Source organism: Salvelinus fontinalis, chromosome 31, assembly GCF_029448725.1.
Source record: "Salvelinus fontinalis isolate EN_2023a chromosome 31, ASM2944872v1, whole genome shotgun sequence".
Lineage (NCBI taxonomy): Eukaryota > Metazoa > Chordata > Actinopteri > Salmoniformes > Salmonidae > Salvelinus > Salvelinus fontinalis.
This window is the reverse complement of record NC_074695.1, coordinates 23,267,422-23,294,841: the sequence shown is the minus strand read 5'-3', so window position 1 is coordinate 23,294,841 and position 27,420 is coordinate 23,267,422. Positions and strand designations below refer to the sequence as shown.

General features: G+C 45.0%; 2 protein-coding genes and 2 pseudogenes across 3 annotated transcripts; 2 read left to right on the top strand and 2 right to left on the bottom strand.

Moving 5' to 3' along the window:
* Positions 1 to 34: 34 nt before the first annotated feature.
* LOC129829855 (mitochondrial import inner membrane translocase subunit Tim17-B-like) lies at positions 35 to 10,612 on the bottom strand. Of its 2 annotated transcripts, none has more exons than XM_055891839.1 (6): positions 10,530 to 10,612; positions 1,873 to 1,972; positions 1,717 to 1,780; positions 1,479 to 1,607; positions 1,192 to 1,302; positions 35 to 1,072 (listed from the first exon to the last, which is right to left on the bottom strand). In XM_055891839.1, the coding sequence occupies exons 1-6, from the start codon at positions 10,589 to 10,591 to the stop codon at positions 999 to 1,001; spliced, it is 540 nt and encodes a 179-aa protein (XP_055747814.1). In that variant the 5' UTR covers positions 10,592 to 10,612; the 3' UTR covers positions 35 to 998. The 2 variants fall into 2 exon arrangements, with proteins under 2 accessions (XP_055747814.1, XP_055747815.1); XM_055891840.1 differs by lacking the exon at positions 10,530 to 10,612 and adding an exon at positions 4,472 to 4,844.
* Positions 10,613 to 10,853: 241 nt separating this feature from the next.
* LOC129829854 (polyglutamine-binding protein 1-like) lies at positions 10,854 to 12,687 on the top strand (annotated as a pseudogene).
* A 172-nt stretch (positions 12,688 to 12,859) lies between these two features.
* On the bottom strand, positions 12,860 to 22,360 carry LOC129829853 (G-patch domain and KOW motifs-containing protein-like). The gene is made up of 11 exons (XM_055891838.1): positions 22,098 to 22,360; positions 19,106 to 19,299; positions 18,843 to 18,982; positions 17,749 to 17,855; positions 15,714 to 15,915; positions 15,306 to 15,438; positions 14,576 to 14,750; positions 13,859 to 13,970; positions 13,668 to 13,737; positions 13,449 to 13,534; positions 12,860 to 13,282 (listed from the first exon to the last, which is right to left on the bottom strand). The coding sequence occupies exons 1-11, from the start codon at positions 22,298 to 22,300 to the stop codon at positions 13,154 to 13,156; spliced, it is 1,551 nt and encodes a 516-aa protein (XP_055747813.1). The 5' UTR covers positions 22,301 to 22,360; the 3' UTR covers positions 12,860 to 13,153.
* A 778-nt stretch (positions 22,361 to 23,138) lies between these two features.
* LOC129829852 (membrane-associated guanylate kinase, WW and PDZ domain-containing protein 1-like) overlaps positions 23,139 to 27,420 on the top strand; it is a 69,224-nt pseudogene continuing 64,942 nt past the window's right edge.

The following is a 27,420-nucleotide window of genomic DNA, read 5'->3' as shown; positions in this document are numbered from 1 at the left end:
GCTCGATTACGGACTTGTTCAAGAGTTTTTCCAGTCAATTACACTGTAAACATTTATTTTTCTGCATCATAAATACATTAAAACCAACAACTATTGTACAGCATTCTATACATTACAAAACATATCTTCATTGTGTCAAAAAAAACATCTCATTTTTCTCAACACAATAACACAGAGAGATGGAGTAAGAAAGTGCTTTGGTTCATCAACGTGGATAGATAGACCTTATAGTTCTTAGATGGAGGGAATGTCTAGTAATGCATGGCATAGTGGCAGGCATCCAATGAAGGTAGTGACATAAACAGCAGAACAAATGAGCGTGACTGTATTTGGTCATGACATTCTATTCCAGCTATCTGAGTTTCACAAATGGAAACAAATCATTGGTGCGTTTGTGATGTGACACATACCCTTATAAGCAATACAATTATAAAAGAGGAGAAGAAATGAAATGACAGTGCATTTTACAAGCAGGAGAAAATACATGCGTTTTGAACGGAATTGATTGTGCCATACCTGACACACTTCTGATAAGATTGAGAAAATTTCGAATCCTAAATCTTGGCATCCCATACTTGTATGCCGGTATTAATGCCTATACATTTTCAGCTACCCATTCTATTTCTGTAGCTGTGGTAATAAAGCACCAACATTATTACAGTCACCATAAAATGACGGGTTTGGACATAAATGTATCTGATAAAATTGTGTATTATTCGGGACTAGTCAGAAGGAACACTGGTGTACCGGTATACACAAACATATATTCATAAATAACTCAAATCAACTGTAATCTAGCCCTGAGGAATAACACTAAAGTGCATCTACATTCTTATTTCCATTGAGAGGATGGGGGCTTAGGTTAGATATTTTCATTCCCCTGAGGTTGCTGACACCTGTGTGGTCAGGTGACAGAGCGCCTCTCTCCTCTCTAGTCAGAGACTGTCACAGTATGCAGGGCTGTAGCTAGGCTCATTAGCTCCAGACCAAGTTGGGCTCTACTGGAACCCAGTCTGCTGTTGGCTGGCATCCTTCGGAGGAAGCTGGCTGGGGTCATACACAAAGGGACTCGCTGGATAGGAGAAAGAGACATAAAAAACTGATTTGTCATGTCTACTAGTTACTGCTGTGTGGTGGTTTATCAGATGTTTTTCATTCTATAGCTAGAGTCTTTCTCTAAACATTACTTACGGTTCTGAAACTGCTGTGCTGTGTATCTGGTGAGAAGGATCCCAAAGCCCTCGATCAGGGCCAGTAGGATGCCCCCCATCATAGCTGACCCCATCATAGCCAAGGGCCCACCTGAGAAGAGCACAAAGCCAACAGTCAAGCCCTTGAGGTAATCTGACTTTGTTGGGTCGGTGGGGCAAGATGGTCAGGCAGGGGGTGGGGATGTGCTCAGATTAGAGGGTCTAGAAAAAATGTGAAATATACCAAATTTTAATTATTGTCAAATAAATGTTTGCTTCAACACTCACTGCGTGCAGCCAGGACTGCCCCAGTCATCGCTCCACTAGTTATAGAGTTCCAGGGATCCTCTTTCCCTCGAATATGGACCAGACCACAGTCGATCGTTGAGAAAAGTCCACCCCACACAGCAAAGCTACCTACAGGAACATCACACAAACTGTTAGTGAGAAATAAACAAATAGCGATGATGGGGTTTGTACTTTGTGCTGTACGAGAGAGAACTCCTGTAGAGACAGTGACCCTTACCGCCGATCTGTGGAGCTCTTATTCTCACAGCATTGGCACTACCTTTTAGTCTGTGCTGAAAGCCCTGTGCAGAGATGGAAAAAAGGATAGAGTCACTGTGCTGATATTGATCTTAAAATATATTTGATATGCTCAGAGAAAGTATTTTAAACTGACCACAGGAGCGTTCCGGAAGCCCTTGATTGATTGGAATACCCCTCCGCCAATTGTCCCCATGGTGAATGCACCACCACAATCATCTACTATTCTCCAGGGACTGAGAAGTGTGTGTAAAAGACAATAATGACAGATTCAAGAGAAATCCTTTGTCAATCTATGCATAAATGTGTAGGCTTATTACTGATTTATACTATATATACACACACACTACCATAATATTTAAATAGCTAATATTATTATTAGGATACTAATTAAAAACCATTAACAAACATTTTACAAAGACCATGTATAAAAAGGCTAGTTTAAAGAGCAACTGAATGCACCGATTCTGCCCGTGTTTTTCTGTTGCTCATTACGAAAAACGAGATTTCAGTCTTAGGGGTGTGGTTCGATGTGGCAGTTGCTAATGTTTGTCCCCCATGAGATACCATAGGAACAAAGCTAGTATCACTTACTCAAAATAGTCTGAACGAATCAAGACTCAAGAAAATCTGTAATTACTGTTTAGTTTTTTTCTGATAAGGTTTTATTCACGCAATTTTACATCTACCTAAAGTGTTTGCTGCAGTATTTCTCAAGTAAAAACATGGACAGTGTTTATAAATCTTCTTGTCAATATGGGGGCGCTGTTTTCACTTTGTAAAAATTCGTTCCCAAATTAAACTGCCTCGTACTCAATTCTTGCTCGTACAATATGCATATTATTATTACTATTGGATAGAAAACACTCTCTAGTTTCTAAACCCGTTTGAATTATATCTGTGAGCATAACAGAACTCAAGTTGCAGCAAACTTCCTGTTAGGAAGTGAGAAATCTGAAATCGGGCACTCTGTTCCAGGGTCAGTTTATTAATTTGCATGTAATCTATGAGTCGACATGCACTGCATACGATTTCCCCTAGATGTCAGTAAGCAGTGAGAATTGGAATGGGGTTGCTAGGCAGATTTGAGGCCGTATAAAAGCTCTTGGAACCGGGGGTGCACTCTTTTCAACGTTCGTCATGACGCAAGACAGACCTCAGGATGGCATTCTGAAAAGCTCTCGTTTTAGGCCTCAGATATATCCGGCTCTGATTTTATTCGATATAGGTATTAAAAACATCATAATGTAGTTATTTTATACCGAGTTATATCAGTTTATATCAGTATATTGCGATTTTCGGAATTTTCTTTGTGCTGCGTTATGAAGAGTTGGGCACGTCTGGGCCACATAGCTAATGTTTGCTGCTAATTCCTAAGTTGAAGACGACAATCTACAACCGAGCAACGATGATTCTGGACAAAGGACAACTTGCACAAGATTCTGATGGAAGCTCATCAAAAAGTAAGAACTATTTATGTTGTTAATTCATTGTTCTGTTGAAAAATGTTACACTACTATTCCACCATTAATTTCGGTGCGGTCTCGCTTTAACGCACGCTGTATGTCGTAGTAATGTTAATTTTAAAAATCTAACACAGCGGTTGCATTAAGAACTAATGTATCTTTCATTTGCTGTCCAACCTGTATTTTTTAGTCAAGTTTATGATTAGTTATTGATTAGATTAGGTGCCTCTCCCAAGATTTCTCCCGACATTTTGTTGGCAGCTTGGCTACTATTCTCATTGTATAACCACGATTTGTGCCGCTAAATATGCACATTTTCGAACAAACAATATATGTATTGTGTAATATGATGTTATAGGACTGTCATCTGATGAAGCTTTGAGAAGGTTAGTGAAAAATGTAATATCTTTTGCTGGTTTATTCGCTATCGCTAACGTGCATGAATCAATGCTGCTGTGTGGTTGGTAAGCCAATATAATGCTAAATTGTGTTTTCGCTGTAAAACACTTAAAAAATCTGAAATATTGGCTGGATTCACAAGATCTTTGTCTTTCATTTGCTGTACGCTGTGTATTTTTCATAAATGTTTTATGATGAGTATTTAGGTAATTCACGTTGGTCTCTGTAGTTATTCTAGTTGCTTTGGTGAGAGTTGTGATGGTGGCTGCAATGTAAAACTATGATTTATACCTGAAATATGCACATTTTTCGAACAAAACATATGCTATACAATAAATATGTTATCAGACTGTCATCTGATGAAGTTGTTTCTTGGTTGGTGACTATTTATATCTTTATTTGGTCGAATTTGTGATATGCAGGAAAAAAATGGTGGGAAAAAAAAGTTGTGTCTTTTGCTATGGTGGTTAGCTAATAGAAATACATAGTGTCTTCCCTGTAAAACATTTTAAAAATCAGAAATTATGGCTGGATTCACAAGATGTGTATCTTTCATTTGGTGTCTTGGACGTGTGATTTCATGAACATTTTATTATATGATATCCCTGTCGCTTTAGGCTAGGCTAGTCAGCTTTTTTGATGGGGGGATCCCAGATCCGGGTTTGTGACTCGTTAGAGGTTTTAAGTAAACAAAGTCCGATCCACTGAGCTGCTGGGCAGGTCTGTGTGTTCTGCAATATGGATTGGATAAAGTGCAAAGTGCAATCACCGCAGCTGTATATATCCCGTATTGGTGGGCATTATAGAAAATAAAAAAACTACCCTAAAGTAAGTCCTGACGAACTCTTGTACATATTTTATAAAACTCACCGTTGAAAGATACTGTAATGACCCGGCTGGGTCATTAAAGAGAAAAGAGACGGACTCCAGGTGTACAGGTCAGAACACAGGTTTATTCCTAAACTGGGCTATTGTTCAGGCCACAGCCCACGCCGCTAATGCCGAACGTACACAATTATACATGTCGAGTTAAGGTCACTCTCATAGGAACAGATCAAGGCCCGAACAGAAGAGAGAGATATGAGACACTCATCCCTCTTTATGCATTTCCAAATCCCGCGGGATTACCCATCATACCCCCCCAACCTTTCCATCTGTCCTGACATATTTAACCCCTGCTAGTAGCCATGAGAACCATAACACACCCACAAACACAGAACACAATACCGGGTCGTTACATAGCCCCCCCCTTTCTAAACCCTAGCCCCTAGGGTTACACAACAAAATCCTTAAAACGACCCGGAGGTCGCATCAGTCTCTTGGGCCTCCCCGTGACTCTCCCCGGTGAACCCCCAGAACACTCCTCTGCCCCAATGTCATTTCCAGCGCCCTCCGAAGAAGCAGCCCCCTCCCCAGGCTCAGGTTGCGCTAGAGTCCCCTCGTTAGACTGTTCCCGTGGGCTCACATCAGAGACCTCACTCCCATTCCCTACCGTTTTCCTCCCTCTGTAGGGTGCCAATCGATCCCGGTGGACCACCACCTTCCTGCTCCGTGGAGGGACCTCCACCCGGTACGTCACCTCCCCCACTCTCTCTATCACCAGACACGGCCCCACCCATGCACTGTCCAGCTTTGGGCACCGCCCCTTCTTGCGCGTGGGGTTGTGAAGCCACACACATTCTCCCGCTCCAAAGTGCCTCCCCCTAGCGCGCGAGTCGTAGTGGCGCTTTTGGCGCACCCCTGCGTTCTCGAGTTGCTCTCTTGCGAAGGTGTGAGCCGCTTCTAACCGGTTCTGCAGACGACACACATAGTCCGGGCCAGGCAAAACCCGGTCGCCACTATCAGGAGGGTGGCCAAACGTCAGTTCGGCTGGGGTGCGCAACTCACGACCTAACATTAGTAGTGCTGGGGAGCACGCAGTCGATTCTTGAACAGCCGACCTACACGCCATAAGAATAAACGTTAAGTGGGTGTCCCAATCTCTCTGGTGTTTTGAGGTAACGATGGCCAGCTGCTGTGCTAATGTTCTGTTGAATCTTTCCACCAACCCATCACTCTGGGGGTGAAGCGGAGTAGTGCGCGTCTTCTCCGCGCCTAACCGTCTACACAACTCTGTGAACACCCGTGACTCGAAGTTTCTCCCCTGGTCGCTGTGAATAGACTGTGGCACCCCGAACCGACTGATTATTCCCCCCACCAACGCATCAGCTACTGTCCCCGCCTCCTGGTCTGGGAGAGCGTAAGCCTCCGGCCACTTGGTGAAGTAGTCCATAGCGGTTAGAATCCACCTGTTACCGCTGTCTGTGGTTGGAAACGGCCCTACTATGTCTACCCCCAGTCTCTCCATGGGCTCCCCTACTGGGAATTGTTGTAGGAGGGCGTGTGACTGACCTGGAGGTCCTTTTTTAGCAGCACACTCATCGCACTGCCTACAAAAGTCCTCAACATCCCTCCTGTGCCTGGCCCAATAGAAGCCTTTACGCATGCGCTTTAACGTTTTGGAGACCCCAAAATGCCTTGCGCCTACTCCCCCATGAAGCTGCTGTAACACGCTCCCCTGCAGCCTTTTGGGCACCACTACCTGCCACGTAATTTCTCCAGTCGCTGGCTTTTTCCACCCCCTCTGGAGCACTCCCTCAGCCACTCTAAGGACTGTGAATTTAGCCCACAGTCCTTTGGTGACTGGTGATAGAGGGGCTACGTCCCCCCACGGCGGTCGTCTTCTCTCTTCCACCCACCGCAGCACAGGACGCAGCTCTGCGTCCTCCTCCTGGCGACGCCTCCACTCCCCAACATCCACAGCCTCAAGCTCCCGGCACTCTGTCACACTCAGCTGACTCACCGTGGCGGTGACTCCCTCCTCCCTGCACAGTTCTCTCTCTCGCTCCACCCGTTTGGCGCAGTACCCACAGCCATCCTCAGCACACGGGCGGCGGGACAAGGCGTCTGCATTGCTGTGGCGAAGGCCGTCTCTGTGCTCCACCTGGAAGTCGTAGGGTTGTAGCTCCTCCAGCCAGCGGGCAATCTGACCCTCTGGCTCCTTGAAGGAGAGAAGCCACTGCAGGGCGGAGTGATCCGTCCGGACCACAAACGGCAGGCCCCCCAGGTAGTACTTGAAATGGCGTACTGCTGCCACGACAGCCAAAAGCTCTCTCCTTGTCACGCAGTAGCGTTTTTCAGCCTTATCAAAAGTCCTGCTGTAATAAGCTACTACGTGTTCCCCATCAGGACCCCGCTGAGCCAGCACAGCCCCCAACCCCTCATTGCTTGCGTCGGTGTCCAGGATGAACGGACGGTTCGGGTCTGGTGAGGCCAGGACAGGGGCCTCCATCAGGGCCCGTTTGAGGGCCTCAAACGCCCGCTGGTGCTCTTCGGTCCACTGAAAAACAGTGTCCTCCTTGAGTAGCTGGTTCAAAGGAGCCGCTACCCCCGCAAACCCCTTCACAAACCTACGATAGTAGGATGCCAGCCCCAGGAAGCTCTTAACCTCTTTTTTCCCCCTGGAACTGGCCACCCCCTCACAGCCTCTACTTTGTCTGGCATCGTGCTGATGCCCTCACCACCCAGCTGATGCCCCAGGAACGCCACCTCCCTTTGCATGAAATGGCACTTTCCCGGATGTAATTTTAGCCCCGCCCCCGAGATTCTCTCCAACACTCGCCTAATTGCCCCCAGTGCCCCCTCAAACGATGTGCCGTGCACCAATATGTCGTCTAGGTACACAACACACTCGTCTCTCGGAACCCCCGCCAGCACTCTGTCCATGAGCCTCTCAAAGGTGGCAGGAGCATTACAGAGCCCGAAGCACAGCACCTTGAACTGCCAATGGCCCCTATCTGTGGAGAAGGCCGTTTTTTCACGTGCCCCTGGCGAGAGGGGCACCTGCCAGTAGCCACTGCGCAGATCAAGGGAGGAGAACCACGAGGACCCTCTCACGTGGTCTAGCGACTCATCAATCCTCGGTAGGGGATAAGAGTCTCTAGTGGTGACAGAATTTAGGCCCCTGTAGTCAACACAAAACCTAAGTTTACCCCCTTTCTTAGGCACCATGACGACCGGCGCGGACCATGGGCTATCTGATGGCTCAATGAAATCAGCCCGCAACATGTCAACAATAGCTGTGTCTGCTGCTTCCCTCCTGGCAAGGGGAATACGACGGGGCCGAATTTTAATGGGTCGGGCGTCCCCAGTGTCTATTTCGTGCTGAACTAGGTGCGTTTGTCCTACCTCATCTTCCCCCCAAGCGAAGCTATCTTTAAAGTCCAACAGCAGCTGCTTTAACTGTCTCTGTTGTCCCTCATCCAGACCCTGACAGTTCTTCAGCCACACAGCCTCGACGGCGTCGATAGCTTCCTCCTTCCCCCCGTCGGGCTGATTGGTTGAAGGGGCCAGTGTGTTTTGGGCTACTGGGCTGCCTGTGCTTGCACCATGATGGGGAGTGAAGGCCGTCGCCGCCGGAGACAGCTGCTGGGATGGCACAACGACCAAGGGAGCAGCCGGGATGACCGGTGGAGTTTCTGCAAGCTTGGAGGAAGACGGAGGAACAGCCCTGCCCCCTGCTGGCCCTCCCGAAGGCGACATTCCCACTGTGGGCCCCCCCGACAGCCTCAAAGTACCTGACGCTAAGTCCAACTGAGCCCCACAGTTTTTCAAAAAGTCCATTCCCAGTATACAGGGGTCCTGCACCGCTGCTACCCACACCGGACACCCCACAGTTCTCCCCCCCACAGTCACAGATAGCTGACACTTCCCTAACATGGGGGCTAGCTCCCCCGTGACAGTCCGTAGCTGGACATGGGTCGGCTCCACCCGCACCCCAACAGGTAGTATGTCTGGTCTCACCAGGGTTACTGTAGAGCCCGTGTCGACCAGGGCCAAACATTCCACCCCCTCTACCTTGACGACGACATTGCAGAAGTCCCCAACGGTGGTACGTCCCACCACAACTACCGGACTAGGAAACACGGCGGCAGCTACACCCTGGGGGAGCAGGTCCCCACCCTCTTGTCTGCGCTGCTGGGTACCTCCTTTGCTTACAGTGGGTTCGGGGGCGGGGGGGTGGGCCCGCGCTGCCCCCTGCGCGAGAACCCGTTGTCGTTTCCCTGGTGACGGGGGAATCTGCCACACTCCCGCTGAATGTGGCCAGGTTGGCCACAACCCCAGCAGACAATAGGAGTTGAGCTGACACTGCGACGTTGCCTGGAGCCCCTCTCCATGACAAGCGAAGCAGTCTTGACTAGCCCGCCCAACTCGTCAACCCACTCTGGCTTTGTGACCCCTGGCACCCCAGCCACCGCTGCTCTCACCTCTGGTTGACTGGTGACTTCCACTCTCACTCCCTCACCCCAGATCAGCTCCCTCTTCCTGGCTATCTCCACTGCAGCCTGCAGAGATGGTGGGTCCGCCATCTGAACATGCTTACCCAGTTCGGTGGAAGAGAGCGCTCTAATAAAACTGTCCCGTGCCAGCTCGTCTTGCACCCCAATCGGCATAGTTGCATAAGCCCGCCTGGTCAGGCTCAGAATACCACTTGCCAACGCCTTTAATGATTCCACCTGAAGACTCTTTTTGTTACACAGTTCAATACGCAGCATGTTGGGCTGCGCGTCGCTGCCGAAACGGCCCCCCAATGCCTCCACTAGCGCACCGTAGTCGCCCCTATCGCCCGGGGCTAGCGTTAGCAGGCATTCCGACGCCTCCTCCGCCAGGCTCAGGGCAAGCTGTAACGCTTTCGTCTCGTCAGACCACCTCCCGGCTCTAGCCAACAACTCGAATTGAGTGAAAAAAACTTCCCATTTACCTTGTCCATTGAACTTTGGTAGTTTAGCCGCTACCGTGGCTAATGGCAATAGGTCGCCGCCATCTCTGTTTACATAAGCAGGCCCAGCCATTTCCGCACCCGGTGACGTCGATATCCCCGTCGCCGTGACGTCTGCTCTCGAGCGATGTGAAGGAAAACCCGCCAGTTCTGCCATCTTGCTGACTGACAATTTAACTCCCGCCAAGTGGCTCTCAAGCCCCTCCACGGCAGTCGCCGCCTGACCCTCCCGACCGGGTACCCCCGAGCTCACAACGGACACTTTGTCCGACTCTTCCTTAATTTTCCGCCTCGCCCCAGGCATCATGACCGTAGATGCGAGTCACGCTAAAGCCAACCCGGCCTATACTGAACAGCTAACTCGCCTAGTCTCGATCCCTTAGTTCGAAAGCACTTCTGACACCAATGTAATGACCCGGCTGGGTCATTAAAGAGAAAAGAGACGGACTCCAGGTGTACAGGTCAGAACACAGGTTTATTCCTAAACTGGGCTATTGTTCAGGCCACAGCCCACGCCGCTAATGCCGAACGTACACAATTATACATGTCGAGTTAAGGTCACTCTCATAGGAACAGATCAAGGCCCGAACAGAAGAGAGAGATATGAGACACTCATCCCTCTTTATGCATTTCCAAATCCCGCGGGATTACCCATCATACCCCCCCAACCTTTTTCATCTGTCCTGACATATTTAACCCCTGCTAGTAGCCATGAGAACCATAACACACCCACAAACACAGAACACAATACCGGGTCGTTACAATACTGACTTCACGACCAAAATGTATATTACTTACACTTTGTCAATTTTTGGCACTGGAATAAATGTTTGACCATATGTCGTTTTCAATGAGAGAAGTTGGTTCTCGATTTCAATTCTCATTTAAAGCAAGGAGTTAAATAAAGGTTATATTTTTAAAAAAAAGGACAAGTAAGCACCAGATCTCTCTTAAGGTTACTGCTAGCTAATTCAACCATAATTTTTGTAATAACTCAGGCATGAAAGGCATAACCATATGGGGAAGCATACTCTTTAACCATATATGTTGGCTAAAGAGAGATAGGACCAATATTGAAAACGGTTTACTTAATTCTGAAATGTACTTTACCAAGGTTCACGGGCATATTCCTCCATGTTTGTTGTTGCTGTTCCGGCTGTGTGATGACACATTTCTGAGACGAAGGAATTGGGTTGGTTCACGTGCGTCAATTTCGCCAGTCTGAAGCGATGGGTAGCTAGTTGGGTAGCTAGTAGGTAGCTAGTTGTTTGCAATTTTGCATTGTTTCTGGTAGACACAAAACTGGATAGACCAATAGCTGCAAAAACCAGGAGACTGCGTTTCTATATTTCCCGACTTCAAAATAGAAATGCAGATACAGCAGGCATGTTAGCACGTGAACCCCGCCACAAATAATGACAATCCTAGTGCGTTTGTGCTGTTTCTATTATCACTGAGGGGGCTAGTTAGCAAGATTTCACTCCACATCTGAAATTAAGTAGCTAAAGACAATTTTGGCTGCAGGTAACGTTAACTGTGTGTGTGTGTGTGTTGTAACACCATAAACCGGGTATTTTAGTTGTATTCACATTATTATATTAACGTTTCCCTTAAATTACGGCTAATTTGGATTATCTGGAAACGTTAGATTGCTGGCTACAATACTGATGCTTAGACGCGAGTGAGCTAACGTTAGCTACACGTACTTTTTAAAATTTTAAATCTAGCCAACTAATGTATTTGGGCAATGACTATGTGAGTGAGGCTAGTTATAATCATTCATTTTCTCTTAGGATGCCTCTGCCCCCGGCGTTACTGGCTCGCCTAGCTAAAAGGGGGATTCTTAAGCACTCAGATGAAGGTATGGCAACAAACTGTTCCAAACAATCTAATTTATACTCACTGAAAACGTTAGCTAGCTATCTGTCATTTACCGGCACTACTTATCTATAGATGTGGAAATCATTGCTGAGGACTACAACGACAACAATTTAGATTATGAGGCCACTGCCCGTGAGAATTTACCTCCCAACTGGTACAAAGTATTTGACCCTATTTGGTAAGCACTCTTTCAGATTCTCTAATAAATCTGTAAATTGTACAAAAGCCATTGGGTATGGCTACTAGACAACAGCTATGATGGAGTGATTTATTTTTGCTCGTAGACTGACTAAGATTCCATGTATTTTGTATCCTCAGTGGTCTGCCATACTACTGGAATGTGGAATCTGACCTGGTTGCCTGGCTGTCCCCAACCGACCCTACATCTATGATAACCAAAGCTGCCAAGATGTTGAGGGGTAAGATGAGTCCTAGCGTGACCACCCAGTAGGAGACTGTTTTATGCATTCACTCAATATTTAGGATGGATTTGATTTACATTCATTAACCCCAATATTCTGTTTTTCTGTCTTACAGCAGAAGTTGGAGAGGACAGAGAGAGGGAGCGAGAACCGGAAATGGAAAGAGGAAGGAATGATGGGAGGGAGAGAGACAGACGGATGCAGAGAAGAGAAGACACTGCCCCTTAAAGCAAGAACAAGCGAGGAGGTAAAGATTCATAACCTTCCTCGAGGGATGTTGCATTTCTTGCTCAAAACAAATATTGCAAGCATAAACAAATGTAATGAATTGTATACACTTGCTAACAGATCTCTGTAAACTCTTTCAGGGAGGAAGGATGAGGAGATGGACCCAATGGATCCCAGTGCTTATTCCGATGTTCCCAAGTAAAGCCACTGACCCAACCAGTAGTCATTCATCGCCACTCTTTCCCCCCGCTCTGTATGTATCTAAGATTTATTTTCCTTCCCACAGGGGCAATTGGTCCACTGGCTTGCCCAAGCGCAATGAGGCGAAGACTGGGGCAGACACCACAGCATCAGGGCCTTTGTTCCAGCAGCGTCCGTACCCCAGCCCTGGAGCTGTACTCAGGGCCAACACTGCCAATAAAAAGCCCCCCAGTGATTATGAAGACGACTGACCACAGGGCTTCAAACTCTGAGGGAAACAACTGTGTGCCCGTCTGCTACGTTTGGATGAAGTTTCTGAAGTTACCATTCTATTCTCAATCCATACACAGCATGGAATGTGAGACTCCTGACGAAGCTTATCCGGTGAGACGAAAACAAGTTCTCATGTGCTTCAGTACATGTATAAATATTACTCATTTTTGTATTGCTCAGATGTTACCTGCAGGCTACCTTTTTGTTTTCAATGATCATCAGATGAGTGTCATTTCTAAATAAATTACTAATTTTGTAATTTCTTTTGACTTGAACTGGATTTTTTCTTTTGGAGAGAGGCTTTGTGCAATGCTATTGCAGGAAACCTAGTAAATATAAAAATGGCATAATTCAGAATATTGTAGTATGGCTAACATGACTTTGCCATTAGTGTTATTGCCACATTTGAGTCGGGACAAAGCACAATAAAATGGCTTTGCTTTTGACATGATTTTATTAAAAAAGGTACAATATGACAAGTTACTCAGTGTACATAGAGAATCTTGCATTTTATGACAAAGTGTAAAATGTAGACATTACATATCCACTAAGAGGACGTTGGGGCATGTTGACATCAGTGTTGTAGTGGAGGGTAAACACCGTTTACACACTTGTGCACGAGCGTTTACCCACCTAACATGGGGAAATGCATTGAAAGTACAGGGAATGTTACTTCACACACTTTTTTTACCACTGCATCACTGGTTGAGCTGGTAAGACCAGAGGGGGTCAGTTATCTCCCCCTCCTACATAATGGCAGATGGAGTCATAGTCCAGGGTGAAGACTTTCTCCTCATATCTGTCCAGCTGCACCATGGCTCTGCTTCGGTCTCTGTCCCTCTGGAGGATGCGGCCCACCTGAAACACCACGTAATTGACAACGGACCCTTTCAAATATGTACTTAAACATTCCCAATTTTGTAGCCCTTCAATCCAATCAGTAATGAAAGCTATGAAACAGAAATCCGCATGGATATTTTACAGGCAAAATGATTACGATGAGCCAGCCAACTCATCCACTCACCTGCCCTCTGTGTTCACCGAGTACAACCATTATGTCCTCCGAGTCACTCTTTGGCACAATGGTCTCTAGCATTGTCTGTTTAACATCTACATTATCATAAAGACAAGGGCATCATTGAGTAAAAAAAAATAGCTGAGTAGAGGGAATACCATTTAAAAGCATATGGGTTGGAGTGAGTAGAATGTAATTCAGCAGTAAACCGAAGACTCGTGAACTCACCATCTAAGAATCTGCCTTCCTCAGTACGACACACACAGATGTTTGGCGTCAAGACATCCTCTATTCGCATCTACAAGAAACAAACATTGGATGTTAATTAAACTGATTCTAATGATCGACAACAGAACTGTTGTGGGTTGTAAAGTGTCAATAGGCAATGATTTGTGTACTAGTGCCCCTTGTGTTAGTACCTTTGAATTGTAGTATCTTCCCCCTTTGAAAGCTTTATCTACAAAGCGAACTTTCAGGTCTCTCTGGAGCCAGGGGGGAGAAGCAGGGGGTAGCTTCGCCATAGGCTTCACTCTGAGGAGAGAAGGAAAAGGTGATATGTGAAAATCAAGAAAAAATTACATTACAAATCTGAAGCAATCTACCCATACCTTTTCACTATTTGTTAAAAGCTGCAATATGTAACTTTTTGGGCGACCTGACCAAATTCACATAGCCATGTGAGTTATAGATCTTTCATTAATTGAAAGCAAGTCTAAGAAACGGTAGATATGTTCTATTTCTATGCTTTCCGGTCTTAAGTTTAGTTTTCGCATTATACTTTCGGTTTTGTACACCAGTTTCAAAACAGCTGATTGTACAATATTTTTGGTTTAATGAAAATACATTTCACAGTGGTTTAGATGGTACAATGATTCTCTACACAATCTATTGCTTGTTTTGTCAAACTGAAATTAGGCAAACTATTAGAATTTTAGCTACCAGGAAATGGTGGAGCGATTTCAGCATATTGCACCTTTAACAAATTAAATGGCGCGGGTAAATAATTGCTTCATATTTGTATTTCTATGAACGAGTACTATATTCCAAAATAAATTAATCCAAGTCATATACGTTATCCTCTTTTATTTAATATAAATATTACACTTCCAACATCAAATATTTTCAGGATACTCCACCTGTCCTGACTTGAATCCCGATGTTTCCTTTTTCTTTGGTCCTTCCCTCCATCTCTGTCCCTCTCAGAAGATCTACCTTTCTTCCTCTCATCTTCATTATTCCTTTCTTTCTCCTCTTCCCGTCTCTGCCGTTCCTTCTCTTTCTCCTTTTCTTTGTGGGCCCTGCTGAGGCGACCTGTTTTGAAGAAAGATCGTATTACAGGGGCTCCATTAAACAGTTGCATAAGCATTATCAAATACTCATCTGCATCATCGATAATAATAGTGCTGATACACATTTACCTGTTCAGCAATAACAAATAAGCCTGTGCATAAACACATGAGCACCAGTATTATTTGACTGGCATTCCTGATGTGTGAATCTCCCTCCACTTTTGGAACAGGTCTGTCTGATTACTGATAATAGTAGTTACAGCCTGGCTGTTTTTGGTTTAAATGGATATGGCCAGATTGCTCCTTTTCACACAGCGGCTCAAATGTCAGTTAGCTAGAGAGAGCTCAGCTCATCACTCAACAGACATTTTTTGCCCTTCTTGTCTGGAACCTTGCAGCTTATGTAGAGGGGGTATCTCACAATATTGCAAAGACAATAATATTGGAAATAATGACGGAAAGATAATTTCCATGACTCCCTGTTTGCTCAATTTGTCCAGTATTTTACTGAGAACAGGTTCAATGTCATTTCATAGAGAATTCACAAAAGGAAAATGATGTCAGCAGACAGACTTACTAAGGTCTTTGCAGTTTTTGTCATATTCTGTGCGGTCAACCAGTTTCAGTGCATATTGACTGATTGTCACTGTCTTGCTACCAATTGCGAGCTTGACCACTACTCGTGCATTGTCCGGATCAACCCCTTCGATCTGTAACAAGAATGGTACGGTAATGGGAGGGGTGTGAGAAGGAGGGTGAGACAAAACAGTCAATCCCTGTGAAAATGCACAAGTAGAGGGGCAATAACATTTTAGCAAAGTGAAGCTAATTGTCTTGCTCTTTTCAAATAAGGCATCAAACTAGAACAACTATGACACAGCATATTGCCTACTAGACAGTGATATACCACAATGTCATGGTCTCAGGAAATTGCTGTTGCTTTCTGTGGTTTCAGATACTCCAGACACAAAGTCAGATATCTCACCTTCCCGTAAAGGTCCTTGTGTGCTCCAGACTCAACCAGTACATGGCCTCCAGGCCCCAGGATGAGGGTCTCCTCCTTCCGCTCATCGCCTGGCTTGGGGGGCCTCCGGGGCCCACTGGGCTCCAGGTCTCTTATGGAAGAGCGATCAGCTCCCAGACCAAGACCCTTAGGCCTCAGCTGGTGCTCTATAGGCTTCACATCTCTAGAGAAAAAAAAAGAGAAAAAAAAATACTGATGCAATAAGCATGGACACTATTGACATTATAAATAAAGCAGACAGTGCAACCTGGTTCTAAAAAGGCATTAACAACAATTTATAATAAATAAATACACACAGTACCAGTCAAAAGTTTAAACAATTACTCATTCCAGGGTTTCTCTTTATTTTGACTATTTTCTACATTGTAGAATAATAGTGAAGACATCAAAACTATGAAATAACACAAATGGAATCATATAGTAACCAAAAAAGTGTTAAACAAATCAAAATATATTGTACATTTGAGAATCTTCAAAGTAGTCACCCTTTGCCTTGATGACAGCTTTGCACTCTTGGCATTCTCTCAACCAGCTTAATGAGGTAGTCACCTGGAATGCATTTCAATTAACAGGTTTGCCCTGATAAAAGTTAATTTGTGGAATTTCTTTCCTTCTTAATGCATTTGAGCCAAGGTAGAGGTGGTATAAAGAAGATAGCTCTATTTGTTAAAAGATGATGTCCATATTATGGCAAAAACAGCTCAAATAAGCACAGAGAAACGACAGTCCATCATTACTTTAAGACATGAAGGTCAGTCAATCCGGAAAATGTCAAGAACTTTGAAAGTTTCTTCAAGTGCAGTCGCAAAAATTATCAAGCGCTATGAGGAAACTGGCTCTCATGAGGACCGCCACAGGAAAGGAAGACCCAGAGTTACCTCTGCTGCAAAGGATAAGTTCATTAGAGTTAACTGCACATCAGATTGCATCCCAAAAACATTTTTCACAGAGTTCAAGTAACAGACACAGCTCAACATCAACTGTTCAGAGGAGACTGCGTGAATCAGGCCTTCATGGTCGGATTTCTGCAAAGAAACCACTACGAAAGGACACCAATAAGAAGACTTGCTTGGGCCAAGAAACACAAGCGATGGACATTAGACCGGTGAAAATCTGTCCTTTGGTTAGATGAGTCCAAATGTTCGATTTTTGGTTCCAACCGCAGTGCCTTTGTGAGACACAGAGTAGGTGAACAAATGATCTCCGCATGTGTGGTTCCCACCGTGAAGCATGGAGGAGTTGGTGTGATGGTGTGGGGGTGCTTTGCTGGTGACACCGTCTGTGATTTATTTACAATTCAAGGCACACTCAACCAGCATGGCCACCACAGCATTCTGCAGTGATACGCCATTCCATCTGGTTTGCGCTTCGTGGAACTATCATTTGTTTTTCAACAGGACAAACACACACCTCCAGGCTGGGTAAGGGCTATTTGATCAAGAAGGAGAGTGATGGTGCTGCATCAGATGACCTGGCCTCCACAATCACACGACCTCAACCCAATTCAGATGGTTTGGGATGAGTTGGACAGCAGAGTGAAGGAAAAGCAGCCAACAAGTGCTCAGCATATGTGGGAACTCCTTAAAGACTGTTGGAAAAGCATTCCAGGTGAAGCTGGTTGAGAGAATACCAAGAGTGTGCAAAGCCGTCATCAAGGCAAAGGGTGGCTACTTTGAAGAACCTCAAATATAAAATATATTTGGATTTGTTTAACACTTTTTTGGGTTATTACATGATTCCATATGTGTTATTTCATAGTTTTGATGTATTCACTATTATTCTACAATGTATAAAATGGTCAAAATAAAGAAAAACCCTGGAATGAGTAGGTGTCCAAACCTTTGACTGGTACTGTATATTTTTTTTATGATTAACTCCGCATTGTTAGAAAAGGACCTATAAGTAAGCATTTCCCTGTTAGTCTACACCAGTTGTTTACGAAGCACGAGACAAATACAATTTTATTTGAAGACTGACCATGAGAGAGAATACTCACTGTTTGAAGGTCCGTCCAATTCCCTCTCCTGCCTTCCAGCCCATCCCCTTCAGCATGGCTAACCCGTACGCCTCGACAGGAACACTGTCATAGTCTGCCTCTGTGGACTGAACATACAGCAACTGATCAGAAACACATCAGTCTTGATGCAGTCCCAGAAAGGGAGAACATTTTAAATCACTCTTTACACACCCACTGGTACAGTCTAAGGCTCTGTACATCTGATTGTCATTTGTGTCAGCCTGCCAGACAGTGCTTCCATAGACTGATAAATGCTTGTGTACGTCCGGACTCCATACACAATAAAAGTTGATGCCAATGTTGTTCTTATACAATCCTTTGGCTCAATGCTCACAGACTCAGCCAGTCCAGGCTGACTGATGTCACCAACCACATCACAGCAGTGTAGAGAGATGCTGCTGCCATTAATGTGGGTACTCTCTGTCCCAGTGGCCATGCTCATCAATAGCTCCCTTGTGGGCTCTGTCTACTCTAGGAGAAGCTGGGATCACTCTAATGGGGGGAGAAGCATGAAAGTGACCCAGAGGTGGAATGAGCCAACCCCTTCCGCATTTCTACAGTCAAGACAGATGTGGGCGGTGGGAGGGGTGATGAGGAAGAGATGCACAAAGGAAGATGACTGTTGGTCTCTAGGGAGAAGGAGGGTGAGCAAGTGTCATCTCGTTCTTAAGACGCTGTCAGATCTGAAGTGTGTAAATATCCTGCGGTCAGCACTTTCACACAGTCTATGGCTTCAGTCCCAGTTAAACTGGTCTGTCCACATCCCGCTGTCATCGTACACACTCTGTTGACCTGACTTACACACACTCTTGGTAATCCATCTCGCTCTTATTCACTCACCCTTATCATAACTTTCCATCTCTGTTTATGAATCAACTTCCCTCTCACGAACTGAACCAATTTTCAATCTCCCTCTGTAAAAGTTGCCTTCCCTAATTCGATTTCACACATAACATTTGCTGTGAAAACACATTGAAGTTACTTTACAGCCCAATGAGAAAAGACCTAAGACCCAGACAACAAGAATCAGGCAGTCACAGACAAGGTTTCTCTGACCTTTAACCCATACTTACAGACTCTGGTCGCAGGTCCACCTTGATGTGGTCTCCATCCTCAAACCCCTGTGGAGCCTGGTTCTGCATCAGCAGGGGGATGGTGAGGTTGGGGTCTGCCTGGTCCCCATTTTTCCACTGGTCAAGCTGCCTCTGGGATTCTGAAAGATAGATGTGACGTTGAAAGAGTGCTAACCGACTATACCCTGTGGATTCACAACATTAGGATAATTTCTCAGAGGCTTTTTTCACTGAAGTAGTAACTGAAGCTGACAAACACAAACCTTCAATAATTTCTTTGACAGCCTGTGATTCCACGGAGTCCTGCTCCTGAGAGGGGGGTTGTGTTTTGGCTTTAACCCCTCCTCCATCACCTTGCCCCTGGACCAGGCCAGCTTTGTTTTCCTGCCTGCTGCACCAGCGGTTCCTTTGGATGAGTGGAATGATCAGCTCCTTCGGCTTCTCCACAGGCTTGGTACTACGACAGACAAAAGAGACAGAGGTAGAAAGCATTTACTAACTAGACAACAATTAGCTATACAAGGGCTATGTCCCAATTATCTCTTCTTTCCCCCAGTGTGTGCCCTTGTTCACTTTCCTTCACTGATTTAATGACTGGTCTAAGGGATATTGTGGAAATTCCCACTAGCCCATGCCTCCACCAATCCAGATTTGTGGGAAGTAGGAAACGATTGTACACACTTTAGGAGAAAGGAGATATTATTAGGACGCACCCCCAGTCTCTCGTGGACAGGCGTCACATCGAGAAGCTGGCCGGCGCTCACGTGGGAAAACTGGGCTATGAGATTACTAGCTAGTATGCAAGGCTAACAGCCAGCAGACCACACCAGGCGGGGGCAGTAGAGTAAAAAGCGGGTATTGAGGGGCCTTCATATTGGGAGGAATGACGGATGACGAGATGATGCGAGGCAGAAAGAAGGGCGCTAGGTACAAATCTAAGTCCACGCAACACAAACCAAGTACTTTGTCCTGCTTCGCTCTCCAGAGCAGAGCGCCGCTGAAAGGAGTGATAGCTGGGGTGGGTTTGATTGTTGAGGTGGATCAACTGAAGTTGAGGATCCCCGGTGTCTGTGATGCACGCCGTTTGGTGCAACGCAGACCTGGTGGTGAGCGTGAGACTGAGGAGACCGTGTCCTTCTGAGTTTTGATGCATTGTGTTCACTGGATAAAGTCATGCTAAGGTACTGTATATAAATTATCCTGTGAGAACCTTTGTTCCGAACCCACTACGGGGTTTCAAGTTTATGGTCATGTTGCAGCAATATGTAGTCAAAAGTTTGGACAAACCTACTCATTCTTTATTTGTACTATTTTCTACATTGTAGAATAATAGTGAAGACATCAAAACTATGAAATAACATTCAAAAGTTTGGGGTCACTTAGAAATGTCCTTGTTTTTGAAAGAAAAGCAAATGTTTGGTCCATTAAAATAACATCAAATTGATCAGAAATACAGTGTAGACAATGTTAATGTTGTAAATGACTATTGTACCTGGAAATGGCTGATTTTTATGGAATATCTACATAGGTGTACAGAGGCCCAATATCAGCAACCATCACTCCTGTGTTCCAATGGCACGTTGTGTTAGCAAATCCAAGTTTATCATTTTAAAAGGCTAATTGATCATTAGAAAACCCTTTTGCAATTATGTTAGCACAGCTGAAAACAGCATTTGTGATTAAAGAAGCAATAAAACTGTCCTTCTTTAAACTAGTTGACTCTCTGGAGCAGCAGCATTTGTGGATTCGATTACAGACTCCAAATGGCCAGAAACAAAGACCTTTCTTCTTTTTGATTGGTACTGTACACCGTAGTGGGTTCGGAACAAAGGTTCTCACAGGATAATTTATATACAGTACCTTAGCATGACTTTATCCAGTGAACACAATGCATCAAAACTCAGAAGGACACGGTCTCCTCAGTCTCACGCTCACCACCAGGTCTGCGTTGCACCAAACGGCGTGCATCACAGACACTGGGGATCCTCAACTTCAGTTGATCCACCTCAACAATCAAACCCACCCCAGCTATCACTCCTTTCAGCGGCGCTCTGCTCTGGAGAGAGAAGCAGGACAAAGTACTTGGTTTGTGTTGCGTGGACTTAGATTTGTACGGTTTGTACCTAGCGCCCTTCTTTCTGCCTCGCATCATCTCGTCATCCGTCATTCCTCCCAATATGAAGGCCCCTCAATACCCGCTTTTTACTCTACTGCCCACCCGCCTGGTGTGGTCTGCTGGCTGTTAGCCTTGCATACTAGCTAGTAATCTCATAGCCCAGTTTTCCCTTTCTTCTGAAACTCATCAGTCTATTTTTGTGCTGAGAAATGAAGGCTATTCCATGTGAGAAATTGCCAAGAAACTGAAGATCTTGTAAAACGCTGTGTACTACTCCCTTCACAGAATTGCGTAAACTGGCTCTAACCAGAATAGAAAGAGGAGTGGGAGGCCCTGGTGCACAACTGAGCAAGATGACAAGTATATTAGAGTGTCTAGTTTGAGAAACAGATGCCTCACAAATCACAAATCCTCAACATTAAATAGTACCTGCAAAACACCAGTTTCAGCATCAACAGTGAAGAGGTGACTCCGGGATGCTGGCCTTCTAGGCAGAGTTGCAAAGAAAAAGCCATATCTCAGACTAGCCAATAAGAAGAAAATATTAAGATGATATGGGGGGGAAACACAGACACTGGACAGAGGAACTCTGCCTAGAAGGCCAGCATCCCAGAATCGCCTCTTCACTGTTGACATTGAGACTGGTGTTTTGCGGGTACTATTTAATGAGGCTGGCAGTTGGGACTCCCAATCACGGCCAGGTGTGATACAGCCTGGATTCGAACCAGGGACTGTAGTGACACCTCTTGCACTGAGATGCAGTACCTTAGACCGCTGCGCCACTCGGGAGCCCAAATGGGGGAATAGTGGTATATATTTAGGGTTAGATGGAGGTGCAATTTATCCACCCCCCATTTCCCATTTTTGTGAACAAAATGTGCAATTCACTTTCCGAACTGTGAAAGGCAGCAATACGCAACAAAGCATCTAGTCTGCCGGAAAACCACATGGAGAAGAAGATCGCACCAGGTTTAAACAAGTGTAGCTAATACATAGCTAACAAACTAACACATGAAGGGGGGGGGGGCAACATGTTTATTCAACACAGACTAGTAAAGTTATTAGCTACCTTGGCAACAATACGTACCTATTGGAACTGTATTTAGACACCAACGTTAGAAGAAAGCTAGATTTCTTACCTTAGCAATTCTTTCCCATCGACTCCGGTTAAATAATCTCGCTCATCTGCATCTATAGCTTCATCCCGAGTAGATTTAAATTTACTTAAAGTTTTGCTAAAACCAAAAGATATAGCCCCTGCTTTTCTATCTCCTTGCTGTTGAACACTAGATGTTGAAGTATCAACATTACTGCAGTATTGTTCATGTTGCGACGACGCCATGTTTGCAATGTACGAGAGGAGACAAGAACAGAAAGCTTTGGGCAATATAGTTTTATATGCACCGACAGCGACTTGATGGATCCGTGAAGACACTACATTTCCCAAAATGCAATCGGCTAATGCCTTCGTTATAGGGAATATTATGACAGGCAGGTTTATTGCACATGCAAACAGTTTTTGTTGTTGTTGGCTGTAGTCTATTTTCCTTTCATATATGTTGTATTTATATTAGAATAAACGTTAACGATTTTATGTCCAACCTGAGTTAATCCAATGAAAGTTCTGTGTATGGTGCATTACTTCAACTACATCGTACTGTGTGTGTACTCATGTCAAAGTAGCCTAATGCTGAAAGACGAGCGCATCAGACAAGAAATAAAGTGTATAATACTGTACACCACTTTCTCTAGGGGCGGTTCTTTCCCCCCATTTTCATCCCCTCCCCTCCATGCCCCACGTCCCTTTTACTCATTTGCTTCATCACGGTTTTCCCCCCAGCTTTTTGTGACCGACAACATTATGCCAAACAAAGCATGCAATTTTGACTTGTTCAATTGCCTCAAGCCATGGGTATCGCGCTCTGACAGCATCTCATCTGCAATTCCGTAACACCTCTGTCCAGATAAAACCAATTTCGTCGCCGTGTCTTTTCTTTACATTAATGGTCTCAACTACAGTGTAAAAATCGTTTGAAAGTCTATAACCACACTGATATATCAAAAGAAGATAAAAAGCTAAGGAATATGCCTAGAAGAAAGCAGGATATTATGAAGGTGAGCGTCAGTGTCTGGACCGGGTTCGTGTGTTAGCTTATCGATTTTGTATCCCGTAACAAATAAGTAATATGCCACTGTACACCTACGTCAATTCATCGTCTATTTCACGTAGAAATTACGTGGAACCAACATTGATTCAACCAGTGTGTTCCCAATGGGATAGCCCCATAATAAATTAAAACACCCATGCAATGTACCCATTATCATAATTAACAACAGCCCGGTGTATAGCCTACCAGCTCAGGCTCTTAATTTAGAGTAAACCTGTCAGATGTTTTGTCTGACAGTTTTTTTTTTCGTCTGTCAGATCATCGCGGGTCTCGTGCTCAGCTGTAGAGCATCCTCGTTGTTCATGACACACAAGTCTCCACTACAGTGTCCAAATACTCTGTCTGGCGTGCACATTGGGTCTGAGTGTCTGCAGAAACTGTCGATAACAGCTGTCAATAAACGCGCGTTAGTCCGATTTCAAATAGCTTGTATTGAATTCATGTAGAATAGAAAACTATTTGGCATTTATTTTGTCATATTCAATTCAGTGACCGTTGGGGTCAAGTGTAGTTTTGGTCGGGTCAATGTATATAGACGCGTTTAAACGGCTCCTCTTTGAACGGCTAAATTGCTTGAAAAGAATGTGTGTATGTCAGCGCCAAGGCAGGTCAGTATTTTTACCTAAATATTACGTATTGTGAGAGTGTGGGCTCGTGAGACAGAGATAAGGGAGGGGAGATCGTATTGATAAAGGTATCAGTTGACTGGTCAAAGTTGACCCGTAGACTGTAGCTTTTCATTTTGTTTAGGTACTTTAACGTTTTGTTATTACAGTATAGTCAGAATGTGATTTTTTTCACCATAAAGTACTTATTAGGCATAGCCTAATTCTTTTCTAAGAAGTAAGTGTTATTTGTGTTTCTATAATTAAGACAGTCTCAACATGCTAAGAAATATACTTTCATTTTATTGTTGGATTCTGTTTTATACCCAAACAAAAATGTAAAAGGTAATAATGACAAAAGTGTATTATACGTTTGTCTACTGTAACAGTAGAGCATATGTTCAATGAGTGTTTACATAGATACAGCTTTGACATATTTCATGCCTACAACATCTATTGTGCTTGACAAAGAGCTTGTATGTTGTTGATGAAATGATGTGTGCAGATGTCCTTTATTATCTGTAAGAAAGCCTTTGTGTTATTGTGTGTGCTTCACTGTCAATTGGTATGTAGGGTGTGTCCCTGCTTGTGAGAGCCTGACTTCACACTGAGCAATGCTCTGGGTTCTAGGAGCAGTCAAGGTTATAGTGGTATTATGAGTCATTAATTAAGTCCAAGAGAATCAGAGACATGCGGTGCTATCCCAGACACTTGTGCTTTGAGAACACTGTCCCCCATACTTTGACAAACACTGTATCCCAGAGAGACCTGATCTTCCCCTCTCATCTTCTCAAACCCCCAAGTTTACCAATTTTTTTTATATTTTAATGACATTTTAGTCATTTTGCAGACACTCTTATCCAGAGCAACTTACAGTAGTGAGTGCATACATTTTCATTTGTACTGGTCCCCCGTGGGAATCAAACCCACAACCCTAGCATTGCAAGTGCCATGCTCTACCATCTGAGCCATACAGGACCACAGGTCTTGAGTATTGACTTTTCAGGATCTTGTTTGTGGAATCAATCAATCAAATGTATTTATAAAGCCCTTTTTACATTAGCCAATGTCACAAAGTTCTGTACAGAAACCCAGCCTAAAACCCCAAACAGCAAGCAATGCAGATGTTGAAGCTCGGTGGCTAGGAAAAACTCCCTAGAAAGGCTGGAACCTAGGAAGAAACCTAGAGAGGTACCAGGCTCTGAGGAGTGGCCAGTTCGCTTCTGGTGGTGCCGGGTGGAGATTATAACAGAACATGGCCAAGATGTTCAAACATTCATAGATGACCAGCAGGGTCAGATAATAATAAGCACAGTGGTTGTAGAGGGTGCAACAGGTCAGCACCTCAGGGGTAAATGTCAGTTGGCTTTTCATAGCTGGTCATTCAGTGTTAGAGACAGCAGGTGCGGTAGAGAGAGTCCAAAACAGCAGGTCTGGGACAAGGTAGCACGTCCAGTGAACAGGTCATGGTTCCACAGCCGCAGGCAGAACAGTTGAAACTGGAGCAACAGCATGACCAGGTGGACTGGGGACAGCAAGGAGTCATCAGGCCAGGAAGTCCCGAGGCGTGGTCTTAGAGCTCAGGTCCTCTGAGAGAAGAGAGAAAGAGAGAGAGAGAGAAAGAGAGAAATATAGAGAGAATTAGAGGGAGCATACATAAATTCACACAGGACACCGGATAAGACAGGAGAAATACTCCAGATATAACACTGACCCTAGCCCCCCGACACATAAACTATTGCAGCATAAATACTGGAGGCTGAGACAGGAGTGGTCAGGAGACACTGTGGCGATACCCTCAGACAGGGCCAAACAGGCAGGATATAACCCCACCCACTTTGCCAAAGCACAGCCCCCACACCACTAGAGGGATATCTTCAGCCACCAACCTACTACCCTGAGACAAGGCGAAATATAGCCCACGAAGATCTCCCCCACAGCACGAACCCGAGGGGGGCGCCAACCCGGACAGGAAGATCACGTGTGTGATCAGTGACTCAACCCACTCAAGTGACGCACCCCTCCTAGGAACGGCATGGAAGAGCACCAGTAAGACAGTGACTCAGCCCCCGTAATAGGGTTAGAGGCAGAGAATCCCAGTGGAGAGAGGGGAACCGGCCAGGCAGAGACAGCAAGGGTGGTTCGTCGCTCCAGTGCCTTTCCGTTCACCTTCACACCACAGGGCCAGACTACACTCAATCATAGGACCTACTGAAGAGATGAGTCTTCAATAAAGACTTAAAGGTTGAGACCGAGTCTGTGTGTCTCTCACATGGATAGGCAGACCATTCCACAAAAATGGAGCTCTAAAGCCCTGCCTCCAGCTGTTTGCTTAGAAATTCTAGGGACAGTAAGGAGGCCTGCGTTTTGTGACCATAGCGTACGTGTAGGTATGTACTGCAGGACCTTATCTCCTTCGGTTCTTCCCCCGTTTTCTATCCATTCTTTCACACAGTCTTAACCAGCTGTCATTAACCTGAAATATCTTTGGCTGTTTGCCATCTGTTTTAATTTATCCACTAACATTTTTCCACTAACTAGCTAATAACGGAATAGCAGATTAAGTGGGAAGTGACATGCTCTTGTGTAGTATTAGTGTATGTCACCAGGGAGTTGTTGATTCTGTAATGATGTGCATGTTGTGCCCTTCACACTCATGCATTTTCATGACAGGGGTTTAAGGTGTGGTTAAGGAGGAGGAGGCTGCAGAGGGAAGATGTGCGTCAGTTTACCCTTGACAGGGCCGGGCTACACAGACACTCCCCCCATCTGTGGACCGAACCTTTGCTCTCTGTTACTGCATTGGAATTCTGTAGCTGTAGCACTCACTGTCTATTGTCTCAAGTATAGCACGTCTGGCCGTACAAAGTGATAGACATACTATAGTATACTTTGATTAGATACATTAGATACATAATTTAATTATCAGCAATAATTTTGGAAATGTCAATAAGGCCCTGAAAAGGCCCTGGTGGTGGTATCCTTGTGATCAGGTGATGCAGGGAGGGATGCGGTAGGAGTTGAGGGAGGGTCACCTTCACCCATCCCTACTGAATCAGCACAATACCACCCACCCACACACTAGAGACTCATATATATACACACTCTCTCTCGCTCTCTCTCTCTCCCCCCTCTCTCTCTCTCTCTCTCACGCACACATACACACTCACCAAATACCGATCGGTTTCGCCTTAAGTTACCATACTGTGACCTCGCAAAACACAGAACCACACCTCTCCTCCTCTTTATCAGTTCACTGCTTCATCAGAAAAACAGCCAGTCCTTCCTTTATTTCCTGGTCTTCCCTCTTTTTTTTATTTTTTTTAAACTTTCCTTTCTCCTTTTATCCCATTTTCTTTCAGTCTCTCTCTCTATCTAAAAGTGAGCTATCTGCCTGGTAATGAGAGCTCATCGTTGACCTCACTGAGGAGTGATATGCTTCCCGGCAGACTTTTAAGGAATCTGTTGTTGCATTCTTCTTCCTAGGAGTACTGGACGGCTAAATAACACTGCTTACTTGCCCCATGCCATACTGTGTTCACTTGAGGTTCAACTGAATGTTCCCTACTTCACTCCTTAGGGAGCGCCCTTTACTGAGACTGCCATCTATAGACAGACAGGTGTTGTATTTGTCAGTATGTTTTCATTTTGCGTCTATCCTCAGATCTCTCCCATTCTGTACTGTGTGC

Bases quoted from the DNA above. Each gene is read 5' to 3' on its own strand.
- LOC129829855 (XM_055891839.1), bottom strand. From the start codon at position 10,591: ATGTGTCATCACACAGCCGGAACAGCAACAACAAACATGGAGGAATAT. The intron at 1,781-1,872 runs GTCAGTTTAAAA...ATCTCTGCACAG, and splicing joins GCTTCCGGAACGCTCCTGTG to GGCTTTCAGCACAGACTAAA. The intron at 1,303-1,478 runs GTGAGTGTTGAA...TGCTCTTCTCAG, and splicing joins GGCAGTCCTGGCTGCACGCA to GTGGGCCCTTGGCTATGATG.
- LOC129829853 (XM_055891838.1), bottom strand. From the start codon at position 22,300: ATGGCGTCGTCGCAACATGAACAATACTGCAGTAATGTTGATACTTCA. The intron at 19,300-22,097 runs GTAAGAAATCTA...TGTCTGTCGTAG, and splicing joins GATGGGAAAGAATTGCTAAG to TACCAAGCCTGTGGAGAAGC. The intron at 13,738-13,858 runs GTACTAACACAA...TGTTTCTTGTAG, and splicing joins GAAGATACTACAATTCAAAG to ATGCGAATAGAGGATGTCTT.